Source organism: Talpa europaea (assembly GCF_964194135.1).
Source record: "Talpa europaea genome assembly, chromosome: 7".
Lineage (NCBI taxonomy): Eukaryota > Metazoa > Chordata > Mammalia > Eulipotyphla > Talpidae > Talpa > Talpa europaea.
In genome coordinates, this window is record NC_140074.1 from 117,784,280 (window position 1) to 117,808,224 (window position 23,945).

Here is a 23,945-nt window from a genome sequence, read left to right on the forward strand (position 1 = left end):
ATGTCAGCAGCTCTTATATCATGAATATCAGCACAAAATGGAGGAAATATCTGTTCAGTTTTTGAAAACTGTTTTCCAATTCAGCAACGTCTCTCTCATCATTGATAGTTAAGACTGTCTTTGTCTTTTCAGTTTCCCCTTGCATTCACATACAGGAAAGTATCAACAAATGCTCATGTCACGGTCATGGGTTGGCTATACATACAAGAGTTTGACAGGGGGCCCTCCCTGGTGGCGCAAGGGGTTAAACACCGCACTATGAAGCAATCTGCAGCCTCTGCAGCTGGCCAGGGAGCTACCCACATGGCGAGGCAGACCTCTCCTGACTCGCCCGCTGCTCCCCTCAGCAGTGTATTTTAGTCAGTCTGCCCATTCTGCTCCCCACTCTGTCTCTGGGGAATCCTCTCAACCCCCCCCCCACCTCTGGCCTGTACCCCAGTTCTTGTATGCATAAATAAATCAATCTTTTAAAAAGGTTTCGCAAACATCAATTAAAGCATTCTGTGAGCATCAATTAGCTTTGTGGGAATTTGCTATTGTATATTGCTATTTGTAAATTGCGTGCTATGCATCCTCAGTAAAATTTACGAGGAACTGTGTAACTATATATAGGTGCATACATTTCCTCCTTGTCCCCACAGCCTGTCCCCTGTCCCCTCGCGGTCCCAGAGCCGAGTCAACATTTATCAGCACCCCACTGGGTCAAAACCACTTTATTCATGTGTCATTCACTCCATAAACATTCACTGGACGCCAGGGAAGCAGCGATGTCGATGAAGAAATGACTGGGCCAAGGCGACACACCAAAAGCGGCACGGAAGGGAAAACAGCCAGCGGAACTCCCGCGGCTCTGGGCCAGGAGCCGCCCAGGCGTCGCAGGGCCGCTGCCCTTTACCGGGAGGGGCGGCCTGGGTCTGCGCGCCCGGGAAGTGAAAAGCAGGGGTCGAGGGCAGGGGCCCACGACCCGCGGAGGAGCCGCTCCCGGCCAATAGCGGTCCCGGCCGCGCGCAACGTCACGCGCCGAGCAGCCGACGCCCGCAGGCCCTGGGGAAAGGGGCGTGGCGTCCGCCTCCCGGAAGTGACGCCATCCGGGGGCGGCCCTCGGCGGCGGCGGCGCGCGACCTGGGCTCGCGCAGGGCTCCGCGCGCCCCCCCGCCCCTCTCTATGAGGCTGAGGCCGCGGCGGCCGTTAGCGCTGTCGCTCCGGGGGCCGCGGCGGGCGGGGCTCCGGCGGGGCCCGGCCTAGTCCCCACCCCAGCCCGGCTCCCAGCCGCCCGCCCTCCCTCCCTCTCTCCGATGCAGGGGGCCGAGCTCCGGGATGGCGAGGCGGCGGCGGCGGCCGCTTCGTACCGCGTCCTGAGCCGCCTGCTCGGCTATGGAGAGGCGGCCCCCGAACCAGGCCCGCCGCCGCCGCCGCCCCCGGGCCATGGCCCCCCGCCGCCACCCTTCCTCGCGCGGCCCGGCCCGCGGGGCTCCCGGCCGCCGCAGCTGATGGTGTTCCGCAACGTGGGCCGGCCGCCCGAGGAGGAGGACGCGGAGGCGGCCCCGGAGCCCGGACCCTCGGAACTGCTGTGTCCCCGGCACCGTTGTGCCCTGGACCCCAAGGCCCTGCCGCCGGGGCTGGCGCTGGAGCGGACCTGGGGCCCGGCGGCTGGACTGGAGGCGCAGTTGGCGGCTTTGGGGCTCAGGCAGCCGGCGGGGCCAGGGATCAAGACGGTCGGTGGGGGTTGCTGCCCGTGCCCGTGCCCGTGCCCCCCTCAGCCACCCCCTCCGCAGCCCCAGCCGCCTGCTGCCGCCCGGCAGGCCGGCGAGGACCCCACGGAAACGAGCGACGCACTGCTGGTTTTGGAGGGCTTGGAGTCGGAGGCCGAGAGCCTGGAGACTAACAGCTGCTCGGAAGAGGAGCTCAGCAGCCCGGGCCGCGGAGGAGGAGTGGGTGGCCGGCTCCTGCTGCAGCCCCCAGGCCCTGAATTACCCCCGGTGCCCTTCCCGCTGCAGGACTTGGTTCCCCCAGGGCGCTTGAGTAGAGCCGAGCAGCAGCAGCAGCAGCAACCGCCCCCGCCCCCGCCTCCTCCCGCGCCCCTCCGGCCTCTGGCGGGCCCTTCTCGGAAGGGCTCCCTCAAAATCCGCCTCAGTCGCCTCTTTCGCACGAAGAGCTGCAACGGTGGCTCCTCCGGCGGTGTGGATGGGGCCGGCAAGAGGCCTTCTGGAGAGCTGGCTGCTTCAGCTGCGAGCCTGACGGATATGGGAGGCTCTGCGGGCCGGGAGCTGGACGCGGGGAGGTGAGACCGGCTAGGGGCCTGACCAAAAAACTTCTTGTACATTTCTCATTTATTCCTCTGCTAACAAGATCCCGACAATTCTTGTGTGGGCTTCATGAAGAGAAAGAGACTTGGGGCTAAAGGTGGTGACATGGCTCATTGGGTCAGAGCTTATTGGGGGAACAGCTTTCTCTAAAGGTTCACTCCCCTTCTTATTTCTCCGCTGGTTAACAGCTTTCTAGTTGGGTAATGGTTTTAAATTAGCCCCTCCTCCACCTTGGCCCAGCTTTTAAAGTTTTTCCAAGGTGTCAGCCTGCCATTATCCTTGGCAGGGAGGTTGTTGGAAATGTTTGGCCTTTGGGGCAAGCAAAAAGTTGGTGTTACATCTTGACCATCATGCTTATAATTTTTTTCTGTATATCAGCACCCCACTTCCTTAACAATTGTGCATATAAGTGATGTGACAGACTTGTGCAGTTGTAGGCCCACAGTCAGTTGAGCATCTCTGTTCTGAGTTTTAATGCTTTCCTGATGATTTGGTGCTTAGATATACTTATCTCAGTTCTGCGTGCTGATCACTGCCTGTGAGAATGGAAACTAGCTTTGCTTTCAGTCAAACCCATGTGAGAATGCTTAGTATGAGCTATAGACTTTGGTGCATGAACTCTAGGCCTACTGATGAAAATTTCCAAACCTAGACATTGACATTTTCCTGCATTTCTAGGGGTGAAGGGGGGGGTGGGGTATGCTCTCTGACATCCAGTGTTAGATCTGTAATACTGGTTTACAAAGCTCTTGATTTTTGTGTCAGTGGTTTTCCTGTGGGAACTGCCATTGTGCTTTGTACCATCGAATGGGTAGAAAATTTGGAATTGATTTTGATGTGGCACAAGTGATGGATCCTTGAGATACTGACAGCCCTAACCCAAGGCTGAAGAGCAGGTGGACAAATAAATTGAAAACTTCAGTGCGTACCAGAATCATGTGGGAGCTTTTGGAAAAAAAAAAAGTGATTCTGAGGGTCCAAGAATTTGAAGTTTTAAAAAGCTCCCCAGTAAATTCTGAAGTATGACCTGGATGGGGAGCCACCCATCCATAGAATTCTGTTTTGGTTACTCCAAGAGGAAAGTGTGGGGTCAGTTTGACTTTGTGGCCTTTCTGAACAGCTGTACCGGGGACTCACCTTGAAGATCAGCCTAAAAACCCAAACTCACTAAGAAACCAGTGGGTTGATGCCTGTTACTTCTGCAGGTAGGCCTGTTTTTGCATTTGCCTCCCAATGAATGAAACTGGGAGTTTAGGTCTTAGAAAGCGTGTGACTGCTGAAACAGCTTTTTTTGTTAGTAGGCTCTGCATTCGATGCTCCACTTACCATTACAGATGAAATTTTCATCAGATGAGGAAGGGCAGGACTGAAACTGTGGGTAATGACATAGGATAGATTGCTAATTTTCTTGTGGTCTGTCTCGCCTTTGTTTGTATTGACCAGGACTTGGTCTCGGATTCCAGAGACGCCAAATATGAGGTGTGGCGTGAAATTAGCTGCTACGTCTAATAGATTAGGAAGAGGAAAAGGCATATAACATTATACGGTTTTTTGCCTTTGGAAGCAGAATTTAATGGTCATTGGCTGCTCTGTCACCAGCCCTCACACTAAGCACAATACAGATTTCTGCTGCAGAGCAAACTGGGCTGTAGCTCTGCAAAGAAGCTTAGTTCAGGGCACTGGAGAATTACATTTTTTGGTCCAAGGGCTTTTTCTGATGAATTAGAGAAGAGCTTGGTATTTGTATATGAACGTTTGGTTGACTGCAGTTAGCAGGGAGCATGTTGTACAGAGAATGTGAAAATCTAGGTTCCATTTAGAACACCAACATCAGCCATGGGACACAGGCCAAATTTGTCATCTTCTTGCCCCCCCTCCTTTTTTTCATCTGTAAAATGGGAGTGGTTCCTGTCATGTTCCTGTCCTTGTGGGAATAGAGTGAAGTCAAGTGAAATTGAAATGGAATATTTTGTGCTTTGGGAGAAGTAATAAGACTGAACTGGTATTTTTGTGCTTAGGATTTGTGCTGTTAGATTTGCTTGTTAGCTTTTCCACAGCTTACTATGTGCCAGTCTTGTTGGCAGCCTTGCAATTGTGAGAAACTTGGTAAGTCTGGCCAGGGTAGTTGTGATTTCTGTAGATCTATACCTTCTAAGTAAGTTAGGAGGAAGGATGAGTTTGGATTTTTAGCTTGTTCTCTTGTTTTGATGGAGTGGACTCAAGGCTTCTAGCCGTGAGAAATGCCAGTCTTTTGCTAGAAGGTATATGTCTTCCTCCTCGTTGTTGGAATTAATTATGGGTCTCTGCAGTATTTGCTGTATAATTGGGGGCTTTTATAGGAACCTCTGGGCATGATTCTCTTACTCTTCTCAACATCTACCTTTCCCACAGCTATGCTAGAAATTACTTCCTACAGTCATTTTATAAGACTTAACAGTTCCCACATTTTAACATTATGCAAAACTTCAAATGCTTTAGAGTCTGCCAAGTGGACCTGACTGGATATATATGGAGTCTCTAGTCTACTTGAATTAGCTTAGAGAACTCTTCAAGTTAAAGAAGAAATGGGCCCACCAACTAGTCAGATTTCTGTTCTGGAGAACTGGGCTAGGCTTTGTAACACATATGTTGGAATTTAAAGAGCTGGGCTTGATGCCTTTGGGCCTCATGTAATGTAGGATTGCTATTTCAGGAAAACTAGTGACATTCCCTTGTCTGTTTCATGTATGTTGAGCTGATTGTCTTCCTTTGTATTTGGTGAGATATAGCATTTGATGTGATTGTTTTGAATTATCAGGAAATTGCATACTTGGTTGGGAGTACTTTGTTCATTATTCAAGGTGTGTTTCTTTCAGGTTAACTGTTTAGGGCCATTACTGGCTGTATTCATAGTGTGAAGTGGAAAAATGGAAAACAGTTCTGTAGTGGTTTCCTATCTATTTGGGAAAAAAGGATATAGTTCTGGAAAGAGGCAGGCTGCTTTGGCGTGGTTTTGGAACCCTGCTGTTGTGGACAGACCTGGCAGATATGAGAAACCCTTTCTTTGTTTCCTTGGGTCTTCAGGTCTAAGGGGGTCTTTTTGAGAAATAGGATAACACACTGAGAACATTTTATGGTATGGTGAGGAAGTTCTGACTTTATGTTTGGGTTTTGGGTCTATACTGTGTTGATCTTTTTAACTATTTTCCACAAAGTGGTTGTGGTTGGCAGCTCTCTTTTGGAATGAGCAACCTGGCTTCAGCAATCTCTGTCTGTCCATTTGGGTCTTGTGTCTTTCCCTTCTTTACATTTCCCCCTAGTAACATCATTCCTAAAGTTTTAGACCTTGGATTATACTTCTTGGCTTTTCCCTGGAAGTTCCCTCTATAGATTCTTTAGTTGGTTTATGATGGAGTTTTGGATCTGACCTTGCTGCACAGATGTCTGTGTATTGGAACTAAAAACGAACACATGGTTTTTGTGCCTGTAGCACATGAACAGACACTGGCTTATGACGTGTTGGAAATGGCACAGGCTGGCTGAATTGGCACTGTGTGCTTTAGTAGGGGCAGAGGTACATTAGGGCTGCAAAACCTGATATTTGGACATCCTAAATTTGAGGTTATTTTAGAAAAGGACACGTGTAAGCCTATAGGACGTCAGTAATGAGATTTATGGACAAGAGATGGATGACATTACTATTTCATTGTTTATATTTTAGGTTTCAAGGAGTTTGAAAAATGGCCAGTGGTTATTCCATGTCTTATTGGCCTGTCTAATCTAATGTTTTTAACTTCTTAATCCCATAGATCTGTTGCCAGATGAGTAATTTGCAGAGTGGCAATGGACAGAGGCATTATGTCTTTTTATTAACCTGCAGCACAAGCAATGCGTAACTGACACAAAGGACTGCTAACTTCAAGGAAGACATTTGCTCAAGGCCTTTTGCTGTCCCTATCCTCTTTTGTGACCTGAGGCATAGCCCACCAAATCCTATACCACCCCTTCTCTCATGTCTCTCTGCTGCTGAGATGCAAGTGGCCCATTGGCAAAGTTATAGTGGCATAACTTTACACCCTATTTACACCCTAATGTAAAGATGGTCTGGGGAGGAATAAAATAACACAGGAATGTAGTATGGAAGTGTTTTCTGCTCTACAAAAAACAATACACCCAGCTTAGAATGGACTTTTGTCATTTTAAATATTCATGTATACAAAAGGAGATATATAATGTGTATATAGTATAATAATGAAATGCATACCTAGGAACCCGTCTCTAAGCTTAACAAATAGACTGCTCTTGGTACCTTTGGAGACCCCTGTGTGTTGCTTCCTGATTATATTGCCTCCCTCTCCCAGTAACCACCATCCTCAATTTTATGTTAGTCATTCCCTTGCTTTTTCTTTTTTATAGTTGTCTAGATTGGTCTTTCCATGAATGACTGCCATTAGAATGCTCTCGGGATCCTTGAGACAGAAACTGCTTTGGATTTTCAGTTAGACAGTATCTCCCTAAAGAGAGAAGGAAGAACTCATATTTATTATTAGCCTTCAGCCTCTTAGACCTTCTACCTCTCCAAGCTCCTAGCTCTTAGGCCTCACTTATTTGCTGGAAGAAATCATCCCAGGTTTCTCAAATGGCTCTGCCTGGGTTTAGAGTCCAATGTATTTCTTTTTCTAGATCCTAGAAACTATGATTTTCTTCTTCAAAATGCCGGGGGCGGGGGAGAAGATGAGCTGGAGCGAGAAGGCCTCCGCAAGATGTGTGCATTTGGGAACTGCCGTTCTTCAGTGCTTGGCACTGAAGAGACTCGTCCCTAGCTTGGGCAGATGGCAGAGTAATGCAGCTTCCTTTGAAAAGAGGCAAACGGCCAAATGGCTGAGGTATAAACCTTTTGAAAGGCCAGTGCTTTAGGTTTCTACTTGCTGAGTTTTAATGTTATATCCACAATTAATCAAATAAAAATCAGCTTGGAAACTTTTCGGTCTTAAAGTTCATGTCCAGTGGAATATACGTTCCATTCCAGCACTTGGAAGTGATAGAACAAAGCTGCAGACTGTCATGAGAAACTTTTATAAATGGGACTTGTGTTTTTGTGTTTTGTTTTGATGCAATCACCTCTCCTGTGTGTGCTGGGGCAGAGCATTCACAGTCATCACCCTCATCAGACTTCCCGACTCTCAGCACAGAGGGGTTGCAGCGGGCATGTGAGAGGCAACCCAGTGACTCAGCCATTTCTGAGTAAGGTCTTCAGGGCATGGTTTTGAAATTTTCTTTGCAGTAAATCCTGAGAATCAAACTTCTATATTAAAACATAAATGCATAAAAATCTTCCTAAGTCAAATATTTTTATATAGGATTTTATTTTGGATTTTCTTGACTCTCCCCCTCTCCATTGGTACAGCTGATAGTTGAAAAGAGTTTCAATTTTATTTAAAGTCTGGTTTATTGAGGTGTAATTTATATACTGTCTATAATTCAGAATCTTTTTGGTGTCTAGTTCTATTTTGACAAATGTATAAAGTCATCACAACCTCTTCCACAATCAAGATACAGCATGTTTTCACCTACACAAATTCTTTTCCTTGCAGTTACTTCCATCTTCATGAGGTGAGTTTTTTGAGCCTAGCACATTTCTATCCAGAAGTCTTTGTCCAAATCTTTTGTATTTCTTGCATTTTTCAATGAAAAGCAAGTTGAAATTGTTACACAGTGAAGTTGCCTTTAGTGTATCTGGTACATGTCTCCACTAGATCCAGGTTTTCAAGATGGTTCCCTAGAGCAGCATCAAGAATATGTCACAGGCTCTATGACTGGCAGCTCAGAGGAGGGAAGGGACAATCTTTTTTGGTTTTTAGGCAGAGCCTCTAAATTGAGGAGAGTCCTCTCTTAGCTCATGTCCTTGACCCAGCTGTGCAGAGGTCTTAGTGGTTGAAGATTGCTGATGCATCCTGTAGGGCCGTTCTCAAGTCCGAATACATCCCCTGGTTCACTGTCAGGTGTCCTGCTCCTCGGGGGCAGGCCCAATGGGAGAGCTGTTGCTCTGAGATGGCACCTGTTCAGGTCAAGAGTCTTTTTCTTGGCTCCCATACAAAAATCAACTCTGCATCTGACTTCCTTCCTCTAGAAATGGACTTGCTAATTACCACCCAAGGTATTTTACTCTTTTAATGTGCTGAATATAGAACGATCCAAAGGGATTTCTCATTACTTTGTAGGCTGGTGAATTCTGTAGCCAAATCTATTTAAGGAATTGCCTAATTATTTCATTCTCCCCCTTTAAATTTTAGGCTTTATTACAAAAGTGTTGCTGACAATAACAAGGGTTTTTTCCCCAGTGTATCTGAAACTGAGTGTTACAGTGATTTAATGCATGTGTTCATCCCCCACCCTTCCCTTAATCTGTGTGTTTTCTCACCCCTTAGGAAACCCAGGTTGACAAGAACTCAAAGTGCCTTTTCTCCGGTCTCCTTCAGCCCCCTGTTCACAGGTAAGGGTGATCTCTTTCTTTTTCTTCTGACATCTGAAAGCTGGAGTGTTCCGAGACCTGTCAGGAAACACTTGCAGATGCACCACAGAGAGAGCTTCAGCATGCCTGCAGTTACTTTCTTCATTCCATGCCTGTTGGATTTGGGGAGAGGCTATTTTTATGGTGTGGAATGTGTTCTTGCCTTTGGATGCTTTATACTTTGAAGTGGAGATGACTTGCTGGTAATTAGGTGGCCCTAACAGTAATGCAGTGCTTTAGTTCAGGGTCATCACATATAAATCAAAAGTAGGAATTACAAATTTATAGGCTCACAGTTCATAAGGAACTCTCTAGATGTCCTACTATTCCTGTCCCTACTTCCAAGGGAGTTCATGGATTATCTAATAAACATTCATGATTATCTGTTCTATTTTTAAAGACATTGGGTTAAGGGGATTACATGAACTCTCGTCTTACCCATTTTAGGGGTTAGCAGTTCTTGCAGCTGTTAGTTTTTCATGGTGTCTAATTTAAGTCTCTTGTAGTGGGGAACACAGTTGCTAAAGCAGGAAAAGCCGTTGACTATCCTTTGGGCAACTGCCTTCTCCTTTAATGGGAAACTTTGTTTCAGAGAATGAGACCTTTTGTTATGTCAGTCATATGTGAGACTCTTGCCTGTAGATGTAGAAAAGAAGGTCTTTACAACGCTAGCTCCAGTGTCAGAAACTGAATACACATTGGTTGTGCTGAAAAGCCTTAAAAAAATTACTGATTTCAAACTAGGATATTATGTCCCCTTTAAAAAAAAAAAAATGATTGGAGGAGGGGCCTCCCTGGTGGCCAAAAAAATGATTGGAAGAATCGTGATTTGGGAATGGACATTTCTAGGAAGATGTTGAGCATGCCGTTGTAACCCCCTCTCTCCCCATTACTACGTACACTGCCATGAGCTGTTAGAACCAGTATAATAGGCATAAGTAGAGAAGGGAGAGGGGTGTTTCTGTTCTTTTTTTTTTAGATTTATTTTATTTGTTTATGCACACAAGAGCAGGCTTATAGGCCAGGGGGTGTGAGATAATTCACCAGAGACAGAGTGGGGGAACAGAACAGGTAGATCTACTGAAATACACTGCTGAGGGGAGCAGCGGGTGAGACAGCGGGTGCACCATGTGGGTCAGCTCCTGGCCTGGGATCAAACTCATGCTGCAGTGGCTGCTGATAGCTTAACAGTGCTGAGACTTAACCCCTTGTGCCACCAGGGAGGCCATGTGTCTCTATTCTTAACCCCAAGCCCAGAATTAAGGAATCTTACCAGGTAGCAGCATGTCTTTCTAGTTAGTACTTGTTTCCTTTTTAAAAATAAGTAACATCCACTTTGTAGTTTCAGGTTCAGTATTAGACCTTCAATCGAGACCCTTGTGGCTTTTGAGGAAACACTGGCTGGTCTCATTGCATTGCTCTGGGTTTAGTCACCAAGTTGTATGATGTGATGAGTCTGGCACCAGCTTCCTAGAACTTCACTGATGACTTTTAGAAGCTAGTGTTCAAGACCTTTGTACAAAACTGTATTAGAGGGCCTCCCTGGTGCAGGGGGTTAAGATGCAACCTGTGAAGCTGTCCGCAGCCTCTGCAGCATGAGTTTGATTCCCTGCCGGCCAGCGAGCAACCCACATGGCATAGCAGACCTCCCCTGACTTACCTGCTGCTCCCTTCAGCAGTGTACTTTGGTCAGCCTGCCTGTTCTGTTCCCCACTCTGTTCTGTTCCCCTCTCACCTCCCACAATTCTGGCCTGTACTCCAGCTCTCATATGCATAAATAAATAAATCTTTAAAAAAAATGTATTAGATTCTGAAAGCCTAATTCCTAGCATTTTGGAGATATTGGTTACTTTATTTTCTTACCTGAAAATGTGAAAATTCTTAACATGGAAAGTAAGAAAATGGTGTTGGAAGTAACACTGTAGTGGCCCAAATAGAGAAATCCTAAGTCCTGACCTGTAGATCAGGCCTACCCAAACAAACCTATTTTTGGCTGTCAACCTTTATTAATAATACACCCTTCATCTGCTTGAGAGTTAATGGGGTTGGGTGGCAAGGAGTATATATGTGACAGAGAAAAGAGCTGCATGGCATATTGGAAAGTATGCCATCCCCCACTGAGTTGCTACTGAGAAGTTTCTTCTAAGCTTACCTGACTTTTAACTGACTGTGGAAGTACCAATTATTAGACTTGTAAATGTGCTTTTCAACCTTTGTAGCCTCAGCTAATAGGAATTAATTGATATCTAAAATGATTGGGTTTTTTTATGAGTGAATAATTTGGAAAAATCTAGATGTGGAAATCATTTAGGAAGAAGTTGGGACTGACATTGGGACCTTTATCTGCATGCGGCTAAACATGCAGTTCTTACATTTCTCTGACACTTACTTTCCTTGTCCATTTGGGCTTGTAATAGGCTACTTTCCTTGCTCCCTGAGACGGAAATTGGTATATAAGCCTGTAAAATGAAATGGTGTGGGTTCCATTTGGTAAAAGAAGACCCCTTTGATGTAATGTACAGGATGGTGACTAGTTAATAATACTTTATTGCATATTTGAAAGTTGCTAAAGAGAGTTGATCCTAAAAGTTCTCATCACAAAAAAATTTTTTCTCTGGTGGTGAATATTAACTAGACTTACAGAGGTGACTGATCATTTTGCTGTATATACAAGTATCAAATCTTCAATTAAAAAATAACCAAAAAAAGACTGCTTGTTCAAGATTATATTATCAGTGACAGAAGTACAATTAGTTGGCTCTTCCATTGTCAATCCCAGACAATAAATGGGGCAAAGAAATGAAAAAATTTAAAATTGACTTCCCTGGTTTTCAGGGGTGAATCCATTCCTAGGGAGCGTTGGATTTTGAGCTTTTTGAAAACCATGGGCTTCTAGTCTCTTGCTTGCTCTTTGCTCTGGCCTTAGTTTTGGACAAGGTGCTTCTATAATGTGCTTGCTCTGTGAATCCCCCAGGTGAAACAGTGTCGCTTGTGGATGTGGACATCTCTCAGCGGGGCTTGACCTCTCCACACCCTCCAACTCCCCCTCCTCCTCCGAGAAGAAGCCTCAGCCTCCTAGGTACAATCCTCTTCCTTCTCTGCTTTGTTGCCATACTGGGAGGGTGAACTCTAGGGACCTGTTATTCTTTGCCAGGAGCCAGATAAGCTCCAGAGCTTCTAGTGATTGTTTCTAATGTACGATTATTTCCTGTCCCTTTCTCAGCACCCCTGTTACCTCCCTAAGTGGTTACATGGGTCTCTTACCTGCATGCTATAGTATTTACTGTCCATATGTTCATTAGATCTATACTGATCTGACCCTGAATCCGCTGCTAGTCGGCTGTTCCAGGAGTATCCTTACTTTCCTACTTCCAAGCAAAACAAAACAGATTAAGATGATTGTTGCCCACTATGTGAAAAAACAGGGTGAAGGTCAGGCCATCTTGCCCCCGAGGGCAGCCTGATGATCTTTTCCCTCTCTACTGCCTTACCTTGTGCATTCTGTGCTCATATTTCTGAACCTCTTGCCTTTGTTCTCTCTTCTAGATGATATCAGTGGGACGCTGCCTACATCTGTCCTTGTGGCTCCGATGGGGTCTTCCCTGCAGTCTTTCCCCCTACCTCCGCCTCCTCCACCCCATGCCCCAGGTTAGCTTAGCTTAGAGGCAAGACTTGGGAGTACAAGTGGCAAACTTTTGAAGGATGGGAGAAATCTATTTATGTAAATAACAGAATTTATGAGAAACATTAAATCTTATCCCCTTGGCTAAATCAGAACTTCTTGGAAATAAAACCAAGAACTGTTTTTTCTAACCTGTTTTCTTTCTGGAGGTAAATGTGATAAAGAGACATGAATTAAATCTGATGAAGAGCTGTATTTTTCATATATTTTCTATGAAACTGTTTTTGCCACCCTTGAGTAGATGTCACTTAAGGAAATTGCCTCAATTTCAGGATAGTAAGGAGGTTTAATATGTTGCTGGTTTTCAAAGTTCTGTGGTTTTTCTAAGCTTTTAGTATTTACTGCAGCCTTGTAAATAAGTACCAAGAATTTAGTAGCCCATACCTGCTTTGCCAGCCTCCAGTACCCAAGGAATAAAATGAATGAAATCGGCATTCTTTTCTACTTGCCTGGCAAAATCGTTACTCTTCCTGGGCAAGTAAACGAGTCACTATTTCCAAGGCTGCTTTACCGGCACTTCACCTCGAGGTGGGAGAAGTTGGCATCGCTCTAGGCTGGTGAAGCCCCTGAAGTAGTCACCTTAGTCAGGTTAGTGAGCAGCCCCCCTACCCCCTTCCTGGGGTTAAATGCCCCCACCCATCCTTCACAGCTTACACGAGCCCACACAGCTTTTTGTTCTAGCCCATCAAGCTCTTTCCCACTGCTTTGGCTTCCACCCTTTCCAGCTTAGCTTCTAATGCCTTGCCCCTCTTCAGTTAGCATCTCTGTTTTTGGGGAGGGTCTATTTGCAGTTGGGAACAATGAAGGTAAGCAGGTGACCACCACTCTCTTGCCCTACAGATGCATTTCCCCGGATTACTCCTATCCGAGCAGCTGAATCCCTGCACAGCCAGCCCCCACAGCACCTGCAGTGTCCCCTCTACCGGCCCGACTCAAGCAGCTTTGCAGCCAGCCTTCGAGAGTTGGAGAAGGTAGGTCTTCCTGAAGACTGGCACTGGCCTTCTCTTCCACTCTCCTAATTCCATACTGGGCTTTTCTTTTATTTACAGAGGAAGTTCCATGCCTCTGTGTTTACAGAGCCAAAACAGTATGCTACTATTATTAATTCCTCAAGGGATATCTTAAAACTCAAATGTTGGGGGGAAAATCTGAATGTGATGAAGGTTGTAGAGAAATGTTTACATCATCTAAGCTGAAACTGATAAACAACTTGACTCAGTTCCCTCGTCTCTTCTTTGGAGGGTCTTGCTAATGAAATTGTATTATTGGTCTGTTAACTTTGGAGAGCTAGAAAGTGTAATAAACCTGATGTTCACTGATAACAGTTGAGACACTCTTAGCAGCTTTTAACCTATTGAAATGTTTTGGAGAATGGGGAAGGAAGGGTGTTCTTTTGTGGTAAGATAGATTATGTTAAAAACATTGATATTTCTCTATTCTGTTAACTGTTTGAACACTACTTGTCGTTGATAGTGTGGTTGGTATTGGGGGCCAATGAATTGGGAAGATGCAGAGATGAAGTTAAAAGGGAAGCCAGATGGCTCTTTCCTGGTACGGGACAGCTCTGATCCTCGTTACATCCTGAGCCTCAGTTTCCGATCACAGGGTATTACCCACCACACTAGAATGGAACACTACAGAGGTAAGAGGTGCTGTATTGGAAGAAAACCCAACCTCCCACTGCCTTTCTCTAGCTTTGCTGTCTGACTTTGTGAGGAAGGATTGATAGAGATGGAATTTAAAATAGGGGGAAAGATCTCATAGAGTCAGTTGAGTGTTGGGCATTGGTTTCAGTCACTAGAAGAAATATCGAAGAACAGAGCAAAGCCAGTAAAACTCTCTTGGTAGGAAGAAGAATTAACCTAGAACCACTCCCATGCTTTATTCATAATTAGACTTACTATCTAAAGATATTTTCTGTTAAGTGATACACACAAATTGGAGAATCTAGTGTGGTCCTGTGATGCTTCTATTCTGAATTTTTCTTTTTTTTTTTTTTAACGTTTTAATTAATTTCTTTTAAAGATTTATTTTTTATCTATTTATGCATACAAGAACTGTGGTGCAGGCCAGAGGTGCAGGGGGTAAAAGGATTCACCAGAGTGGGGAGCAGAACAGGTGGATCTACTGATGTACACTGCTGAGGGGTGCAGCCAGCGAGGCAGGAGAGGTCTGTTGCACCATGTGGGCTAGCTCTCTGGCCGGGGATGGAATTGATGTCACAGTGGCTGGCTAAAGCTTAGTGGTGCTGAGACTTAATCCCTGCGCTACCAGGGAGGCCCTATTTTTTATTTTTAAAAAGATTTATGTTCGCATAGAAGAGCTGGGGTATAGGCCAGAGGTGCAGGGGTAAGAGGACTCACCAGAGACAGAGTGGATTTACTGAAATCCACTGCTAAGGGGAGCAGCGGGTGAGATAGTAGAGGTCTGCTGCGCCATGTGGAATAGCTCCCTGGCCGGGGATTGAACTCAGGCATTTGCTGTGGGCCATCGCAGTGATAGCATTGAGACTTAACCCCTACGCTACCAGAGGTCCTCTATTCTGAATTTCTTTGCCTGACAGTCACAGCAGCTCTTACTGCCAGACAACATGGTAATATTTTCTTCTTTTAGTCAGCTGGTCTCTTAGGAAATATTCATCAGAACTCTGAGAGATTATGGAATTAACATACTTTAGACTCTCTGCCTGCCTTCCTGGTGGTACCTCCTCTGTTATGGTTAGGTTGTGCTTAATGTTCCACTCCTGTCTAGCAGCTGACTTGTTAAACTCTGCTGTTGGGACTGACTTTGCATTGGGACATTCTGTGTTTGACGTGGGCCAGAAGCTTATGATGGTCATTGGCGGTAGGGCTGGATAATACATCCTTTGTCAAAACATCTGCATATACTGCAAGTAAAAAAGGTGTCGGGAACTTTTTGGAGTTTCAGGGACTTAACCTTCCCACCCCTTACACTCTCCCTACTTGTGTTCAAGTGTAAATGAACTACATTAGACATATCATCTCAAGAGTCTCTTACATGCTTTTCTCAGACACCGCCATTTATTTTCTATTCTTAACCATGGTCTGCTGGATTTATTTGGTTTGCTTTTATTGTGAAGCAGATGGTAGCTGTTCAGGTCAGCAGAGCTTTGTCCATAGTTTCTCTGCGCTTACCGCTGTCTTAGAGATGCATGAAAAGAAAGGAGCTTCAGTTCAAAGACTTGAGAATTTATTAGATAAATCTCAGATAGACTGTTGTCTATTTCCCTCCTATTCCTAAAAGCAAAAATCAAACAAATACAAAACAAATCATTTTAGGGTGAAGTATTTTTATAAACCTATTAAGATGATAAATGACTAGGCCCTGGGAATGATGAATAAATGCTTGACCTCTGAGTTCCTGATAGGTGAGATGCCAGGAATGAAAGAGCTTTTTCAAATGGTTCTCTGATTACTTTTTGTTCAAAGGGACTTTTCTTCCTTGGATAAGTGGAATTTTTAATAGAAGTCTTGCAGCTCTTTCAGTTACCAGTTTGTAATGGAACATTTGTCTTCATCTTTATAAGTGATACTGTAAGAGTAGCTAGAGAGATTCAGATCTGCAGTTCTCTTGACTGATTAGTATCTTTTTTGTGGTTGATTCCTTTGGAGTTTTGAGTTTGTTTGTTTTTTTTTAAGTCATGGAAGTTAAGATTACTTTTTGCCTGTGGTATTCTAGGTTTGGGTTGGGATCTTTGTATTATGTTGGGGCATGGGATTTAGGATTAGATTTTTTTTGTGTGCCTAACATACATGTGACTGATTGAGACCACAGAACTGCATTCTGTTTTCCTCCATTATTCCACAAACACTAGCAGACTTTGATCTTCCTGAGGGGATGTCATTTAAACTTGCTTTTGTTATGATCAGACTTATGGTCTATGATTTAAGGGTCAGTGTTCATACTTGATAAAATCTTTTCATATCTTTTCTGACTTGATTTATTATTAACAAAAGCCTAATAAGACCTAGTTTATGTCTTATTAAAAACAACATCTTTTTTTTTTTTTTCATTAATTGTGGAACAAGCAGGAACAGGTAGCTTCAGAGACCTTTGTCTGACTCAGCTTGTCCACAAACCACCCTCCCCAAAGTAAGAACCATTAAAATGTTCAAACCAGCTTCCCAGATATAAATTTTATATTTTTACCTCTCCTTAATTTTCACGGCAGGAACCTTCAGTCTGTGGTGTCATCCTAAGTTTGAGGATCGTTGTCAGTCAGTGGTGGAATTCATTAAGAGAGCCATCATGCACTCCAAGAATGGGAAGTTTCTCTATTTCTTGAGATCCAGGGTTCCAGGTAAGGCTGTAATTCTGGTTATATTAATTAACTTACTTGGGTATATCCAGTATAGTATCAAAATGCATTCTCCCTATACTCTCCAACCCCAAAAGCCACATTTACTTGAGGCTGTTTCTTCCTGACTCTGTATTCCTAGAATATAATGGTTAGTCCCCTACCCTTGTACATAAATCTCTCACTTTACTGAGAAGTAATCTTTTCTTTGACCACATGAATGAAAAAATTGATCTTGCCTTTGATGTCTAGGCATCATGTGAATATTTAATGTTCAGAGTGGCTTCTTTTTCCTAATCCATGTATCACTTGCTTACATTGAAACAGAGAGGTTAGTGCTCTCAGTAGTAGGGAAGATTACAGTGCTCACTAGGAGGGCAATGGTGAGTGTCAAGGATGTTGAATTCAACAGCAGTCTACATGGATTTTCATTTCATACTAACCTTTTTATAAACAATTAAATACTTTTTGTTATATCTTGTATCCCTGTCAGTGTTGACTACAAAACCTTCTTTCAGTTGGGGAGCAACTCTTTCTTGTGGTTACATAATTTTCCTGCCCACTAACTAGGGATATACCTATACATTGTCTGTTAAGGGGACCAAAAGGGATGGTGTGGAGAAATCAACATTTAGTGTTGGCAAAGGCAAAATGATAAGCACATTAATTGAAGAATTTGTAAGATACAAACAGAACTTAAAATGAGAACTTCATGCTTTCCCATTGAATCAAATGAAGATTCTTAAACAAGATGCTATCCGCCTACTCTAAAAATGAAGTTGCAGGGAAGCCTCAGGCAGAACATCAGTAACAGAGTTGAGCCAGGTTACCGGAATGTGTTTTATAATCTTGGTGATTTAAATAAGGCATGACAGGGTGCAAACTGTATTAATTCTCACTTCATTTAGTATTTGCCTCAGTGCTGTCAACACAGTTGGGTCTCATGCAGTTGACTTGGGTAAAGGGGAAAGTTAAAATCTCACAGGATTGATTCAGCTTAGCAATTTTTAAAGTTCATGACTTTTTTTGACAGCTATTTTTTTTTTTAAAGATTTATTTATACAAGAACTGGGGTACAGACCAGAGGTGTGGGAGGGTGAGAGAATTCACCAGAGACAGAGCGGGGAACAAAACGCAGACGGACCGAAGACACTGCTGAGGGGAGCAGTGGGCGAGGCAGGAGAGGTCTGCCATGCCATGTGGCAATCTCCCTGGCCAGCTGGGAATCGAACCCGCGCTGCAGAAGCTGCAGACAACTTCACAGTGCGGCGCTCAACCCGCTGCACCACCGGGGAGGCCCCAGCTATTTATTTAACAAACAGTTTTCAAAAATAAACCACATCTCTGCCCTCAGTATGCTCATAGCCTCAAAGAGGGGACATGTTGAAAAATAAAGGCAAGAGCTATAGACATGGCAGAGGTCAGCAAGGGCAGGGTAATCAGCTCTGAGAGTGAAACAGGGAAATCTCAGAGGAGTCTGGAGTATTTATTCCAGTATTTATTCTGTAGTAGAGTTTTTATTACAGTATTTATTCTGTAGTAGAGTTTAGAGAGAATCTCGGGCTTTTTAGGTATAGCTGATTCATTCCACAAGTATGCCCTGTCTGCAAAAATGTTAACTAAGGGTCTTAGTATTAAGGCCTAGAACTGGTAGTAATTGCTACTATTTGTTGAGTGCCTGTCATTTGCCAGATTCTTTGTCAGGTTCTTTATTTAAATATCTCTGATTTCTTACTGCAACCCCAAAGTTATACATTAGATAGACCTATTTAAAAAAATAGATAAAAGACTGTTTTCATTTTGCCAGTGAGGAGACTGAAGCTGAGACTCAAAAGTGAAGTTACTTACTCAATAAAGGACACTCAGTTGATGACTACTGAAATGAGGATTCAAACCAAGACCCCTAGTAACTCTAAATCTTGTCCTTTATTTACCACCAATCTGTTATTGGAAATTGAGTTTTCTGGGATTTGTGAATCTATATAAAGAAGAAAAATTGTGTTTATTAGAGGAGGGTATCTTTCTTGTGGATCTACCTAAAGAAGAAAAATTGTGTTTATTAGTGGGGGGTATCTTTCTGAGAACTTTGATGAATGTGACAGGTGTAGATAGGATACGTATTTGCACTTAAAATTTGTAATCAAGTTGAAAAAGCAAAGCAGAGTTAGTATTTGCCCTAGACCATAAGTAAACTCTCTTTGAAGGATTGGGACAAAGATGGCAAAGCCAGTGTTCTTCTTTACCTTTGTTGCCCTCTTTGTTTATCATAACGGCCTAGGTATTATATGAGGTTGACTTTATCAGAGAAGATTGGCATGAGGAAGGAGGTAGTCATTAGCATTTAGATGGCACTTTATCAGCCTACATCACCCAGGTATTCTAACTCAGTAAATTCTCAAAGAACCTGTTTGTTCAGACTTTAGGATGGTGATACTTTAATGCCCATAAGGAGCCAAGTGTTACTTCATTAACACTTACAAAATCCTTTGAAGGGGTATTACAATCTCTCTTTTCTTTTAAACACAGACTAGAAACTGAGGTACAGTGAGCTGCAGAGCCAGGAATGCAGTCAGGTTTTTTCACTCAAATCTAGAGCTTGATGTACTAGCAGACCATTCAGAGTGATGATAAAGGGATTCCAGTGATCATAGGAACCATAAAGCTCTGACTAATGGGAAAGTTCTGAATGGTGGCAAATCAGAAGCAGAAGGAAATTAATTAGAATAAATGGGTTAATTAGCATCTAGAGTAGGGACTCTTGGTAAAAATGATGGCACCTGAGTTTGGTTCTCCCCTTATCTCTTACAGTGTCGGAGCATGGTCATCATAAATCTGAGGTCACTGATTATATCTCACTCTGGTCCATTTCACAGTTATAAATCAAATCCCTAACACCAGCCAGCAGTCATAAAGAGAATATGATTGGCTTAACACAAAACACTGTCAGAGCCAGAATTCAAAGTGAACATGTCCTTCTTAGTCAGGAAAATCCCCATTATCTGTGAAGTGTATGAAGAAAAAATAGCCTTTTTTTTTCCAGTCTTACTTTGGACAACTCTAAGGAAATTGGCCACTTCCTCTGTTATAACTACCGTTAAGCTTGTTACTTTTTCAGTGACATGGCTTTCCCTTACCCCAGGGTTTCTCAATCCAGCAGTATTGACATTTTGAGCTGGTAATTCTGGTCTGCAGGTAATAGTTTGGTGTATCACAAAGAACTGTGTGCTCAGATCCTCAGACTTGGGAGATTTGTCACCTCTAACCTGGTCCATGTTGGGGGAAGAGAAAATAGTTGCTGGAAACTGAATTTTTTTTTAAAGATTTATTTATGCATACAAGAACTGGGGTACAGGCCAGAGGTGTGGGGGGTGAGGATTCACCAGAAACAGAGTTGGGAAACAGAACAGGCAGATCTACTGAAATACACTGCTGAAGGGAGCAGCGGATGCGACAGGAGAGGTCTGCTGTGCCATGTGGGTTAGCTCCCTGGCCGGCCAGGGATCGAATTTCTGCTGCAGTGGCTGGTAATAGCTTGATAGCGCTGTCTTTAACCCCTGCGCCACCAGGGAGGTCCTGGAAACTGAATTTGTGCCCAGGACCCCTGGCACGAGGACCAGAGTAAAGTTAGTGATGATCATTATTCTACCTTGCTCTTTCCCATCTTGGATTTATTTGCATTTCTAACCCTTTTCTGTTAAAATGGTCTGGATGTGAGAACTCCTCACTTGCTGTGTTTGGGGCAAACAGTATATGGTCAGGTTTCAAATAGCTATTTGCAAATCTAAGGGTAAAAGTAACCCACTTAAATAGGCAAGATTCAAGAAGGCAAACAATTGGATAATTGTCTGCTGCCTATTATCCTGATTTCTTTTAAACACAAGTCCTGTAGTACTATGTCTTTAGGAATAAAAAATTATTAGATACATAAATTACTTTTGTCTCTGAAACATCATGTTGAATTTAGCAATATTACAACCAACTTCCAAAAAACTTTGTTTGCCATAGTTTAACTTACTAAAGAAAAATTAAAAACAAATGAAAGGGTAAGTTCAAAGAGTCATTTGAACCTCAAATTTTATATATATATATATATATATATTTTTTTTTTTTTTTTTTTTTTTTTTTTTTTTTGTGGGACCCTCGCCAGTGGTTGAGGATTGAACCGGTGCTGTAGAGGCTGCAGGCAGCCTCGCAACCCAGTGCTCAACCGCTGCGCCACCAGGGGAGGCCCCCTGAACCTCAAATTATTTTAAAAACGACTTAAGTTTAAATAAATTGAAGAGCCGCGAAACTGCCTGCAGCCTCTGCTGCGCCGGTTCGATCCCCGGCTGCTCCCCAGCCACTGGAGGAGGGTCCCACATGGCGCGCAGACCTCTCCTGCCGTCCGCTGCTCCCCTCAGCAGTGTACTTCGGTCCTTCTGCCTGCTCTGCTCCCCGCTCTGGCTCTGGTGAATTCTCTCACCCTCCCGCGCTTCTGACTGTACCCAGTGCTTGTACAAAAAAATAAATAAATAAATAAATAAATAAATTTTTAAATAAATAAATAAATAGATTGAAGAGGGAAATCATGTGTGAATACATTTTCTTTCTTTCTTTTTTTTTTTTAAATGATATTGAGGAAGGAACCAACCATGTGGCTGAGAAGGACTACAGTACTTCAACAAATAAGCCTTAGGCTTGAAGGGGTGGGAGTGAGGAGAGGCTGCGCACAAATCAAGGTGCTGTGATTGCCCGAGACACCCCCTCTGTCACACTGCAGAGGGGTGGTGCTCTGGGGACAACCCTGGAGAATCCCCCGGAGAGAGCTCTGGGGCTAAGCTCTTCTTTAGAGCAGGTGTCCCAGGCAGACCAACTTTGTTGGCTCTGTGCCCAAGTCCCCAAAACCATATAGGCCTCAGCTTTTTCATATGTGTAATAGGGATAATGTATCTAAGAGTGTAGTTTTGAACTGAATGAGTTAATTATTTTTAAGTTTTAGTTTAGTAACAATATAATTTGTATGTTGACTTTTTTCCCCCAGAAACTTAGTTGTCAATAATCCTGAAAAGTCTTTGGGAGGCAATTTGTTGTAAGCTTAAACTTTTCTTCTCATACTTTCAAACACAACTTAGAAACTGAAATTAAACTCCAAAAAATAGTGGAGACTTCATTTTCCAACAAGTTTTGTGTACAGAATTTCTTTCCATATGACATTGAGAAAATAATTCTTTCAAAGATTTTGCAACTTAGGGCCTCCCCTGGTGGCGCAGCGGTTGAGCGCTGGGCTGCGAGGCTGCCCACAGCCTCTGCAGCGCCGGTTCGTTTCCCCGGCTGCCAACAAGGGTCACACCAAAGATTTTGCAACTTGGATTCTTTCTGTGAGCAATTTGCTTGTTTTTCTTTTATAGCCCCTTTGCTTACTGAAGCTTATTGTTCCCTTGAACACTATCCTGGTGTCTCCATTCTGTGGCACCAGTCTTGGGAGTTAGGGGGTGGAATTTCCCAGCACAGAGCCTGCTGATATTGATGAAACCTGAAGGGCTGGGGCTCTCATCGGGCCTGGCTGTTATCAGCTACTAGGTGGTACTAATGCCAGCTTGCCCAAGCAATATATGGCTTTTCTTTTAAGAGCATCATGCTATTTTTTTTTTTTTTTATATTCCTGTACCCAGCCTAAAATTTGAAGGGTAGTGGTAGGAGGAGGGAGATAAGAGGTGACTTATCTAATTTTTCTGATTTGAAGTAAATGACAGAAGAGATAGGCTTGTAAAGTTTGAGCCCAGCTATTGCCTTCTACTTACCAGCCTCTCAGTTGGAATTTGATCAGGATCCCTCTGAATATCCATTCAGATATTCAGAGTATCCTCACCCTCAGGATACTGCCTAGATGTGCTGAGAAAGTCATTCCTGTTCCCCATAGGGATGCTTTTTGTTCTTGCCCTTTGCCAAGTGCCTGAGGCCTAGACTCCAAGCAAAGTCTCCAGTGTGGCATTTTTCCCTGGGTGCTTCTGAAGAGCAAGACTCTCAGCTGTTAAGAGTAATATTAGGAGGGCCCGCTGCAAGGGAGAATAGATTCCCTTCAGTGTGAAATGTGGTAGAGGTGCTTCTGCAAATGGAAATCAGCAGTCCTTTGTAGAAGGGAACTTTTGCAGAACACACCATTTGAGCTAGAAAGGAGCCCTTCTTTATTTCTTTCCCCTCCCTGAATTCTTTTCATAAGAGAAATTGTAGTTAACTGCATTGTTCCCTCTGAATATTTCTCTTGGTTTTCTTGAAGGACTGCCACCAACTCCAGTCCAGCTACTCTATCCAGTGTCCAGATTCAGCAATGTCAAATCTCTCCAGCACCTCTGCAGATTCCGAATCCGACAGCTTGTCCGGATAGATCACATCCCAGATCTCCCACTGCCTAAGTACAATGGAGTCAATAGGGTTGGGGCAGGTGGGAGGTTAGTTACAAATGTTAGTGAGGCCTGTGAGCTGAGTACACAGGCAGAATCTGGCTATATCCACTGGCATCATCCTTTACTTTCTCCTTTGTCTTGGCACCTAATTCTAGAACTGTCACATTGAAGCCAGAAAGGAAGGGGGAGGTGTGTCTGTGTGTTAGCCTCTCTTCTGCAGTTTCTGTGAAGGGTGGAGTGGAGGTGGTGAGAGGGAGGGAGACCGAACTATAGTCAGTGAGAAAATGGGGATTTTATTTTGTTGGTAGATAGTGGTGTAGTCTTAACATATAGAAATGGAAGAGAGAAGGTTGAATAAAGGGGATCTTTCTTTTAAAATTTATATAAATAACACTGTATGTATCCCTCTTGTGCTTTTCACAGACCTCTGATCTCTTATATCCGAAAGTTCTACTACTATGACCCTCAGGAAGAGGTATACCTGTCTCTAAAGGAAGCTCAGCTCATTTCCAAACAGAAGCAAGAGATAGAACCCTCCACGTAGCAAGGGGCCCCCTGCTGGTCACCACCAAGGGTATGAACTCTACCTCACTGTTCAGCCAGTTGTCTTCCTGGTAGTTATCATCCAGTGGGCCTGGTTCCCCTCCCCCAACCCAAATGTATACCCTTGATCTAGTTACCATAGATCCGATCATGGAGTCCCCAAAGGGGGGAAAGGAATGAAGAAATCAAGAAATACAACTTTGGGAGGCTACAGTGTTTTAAC

At 43.9% G+C, this 23,945-nt stretch overlaps 1 protein-coding gene across 1 annotated transcript; it reads left to right on the forward strand.

The window, feature by feature from the left end:
* Positions 1-1,280: 1,280 nt before the first annotated feature.
* SOCS7 (suppressor of cytokine signaling 7) lies at positions 1,281-23,723 on the forward strand (the record flags this gene model as incomplete). The annotated part of the gene is made up of 9 exons (XM_084238530.1): positions 1,281-2,281; positions 8,714-8,778; positions 11,771-11,875; positions 12,343-12,444; positions 13,319-13,449; positions 13,952-14,120; positions 16,671-16,799; positions 23,053-23,188; positions 23,603-23,723. Exons 1-9 carry the CDS (start codon positions 1,296-1,298, stop codon positions 23,721-23,723), a joined length of 1,944 nt encoding a protein of 647 aa, XP_084094656.1. The 5' UTR covers positions 1,281-1,295.
* Positions 23,724-23,945: the final 222 nt, after the last annotated feature.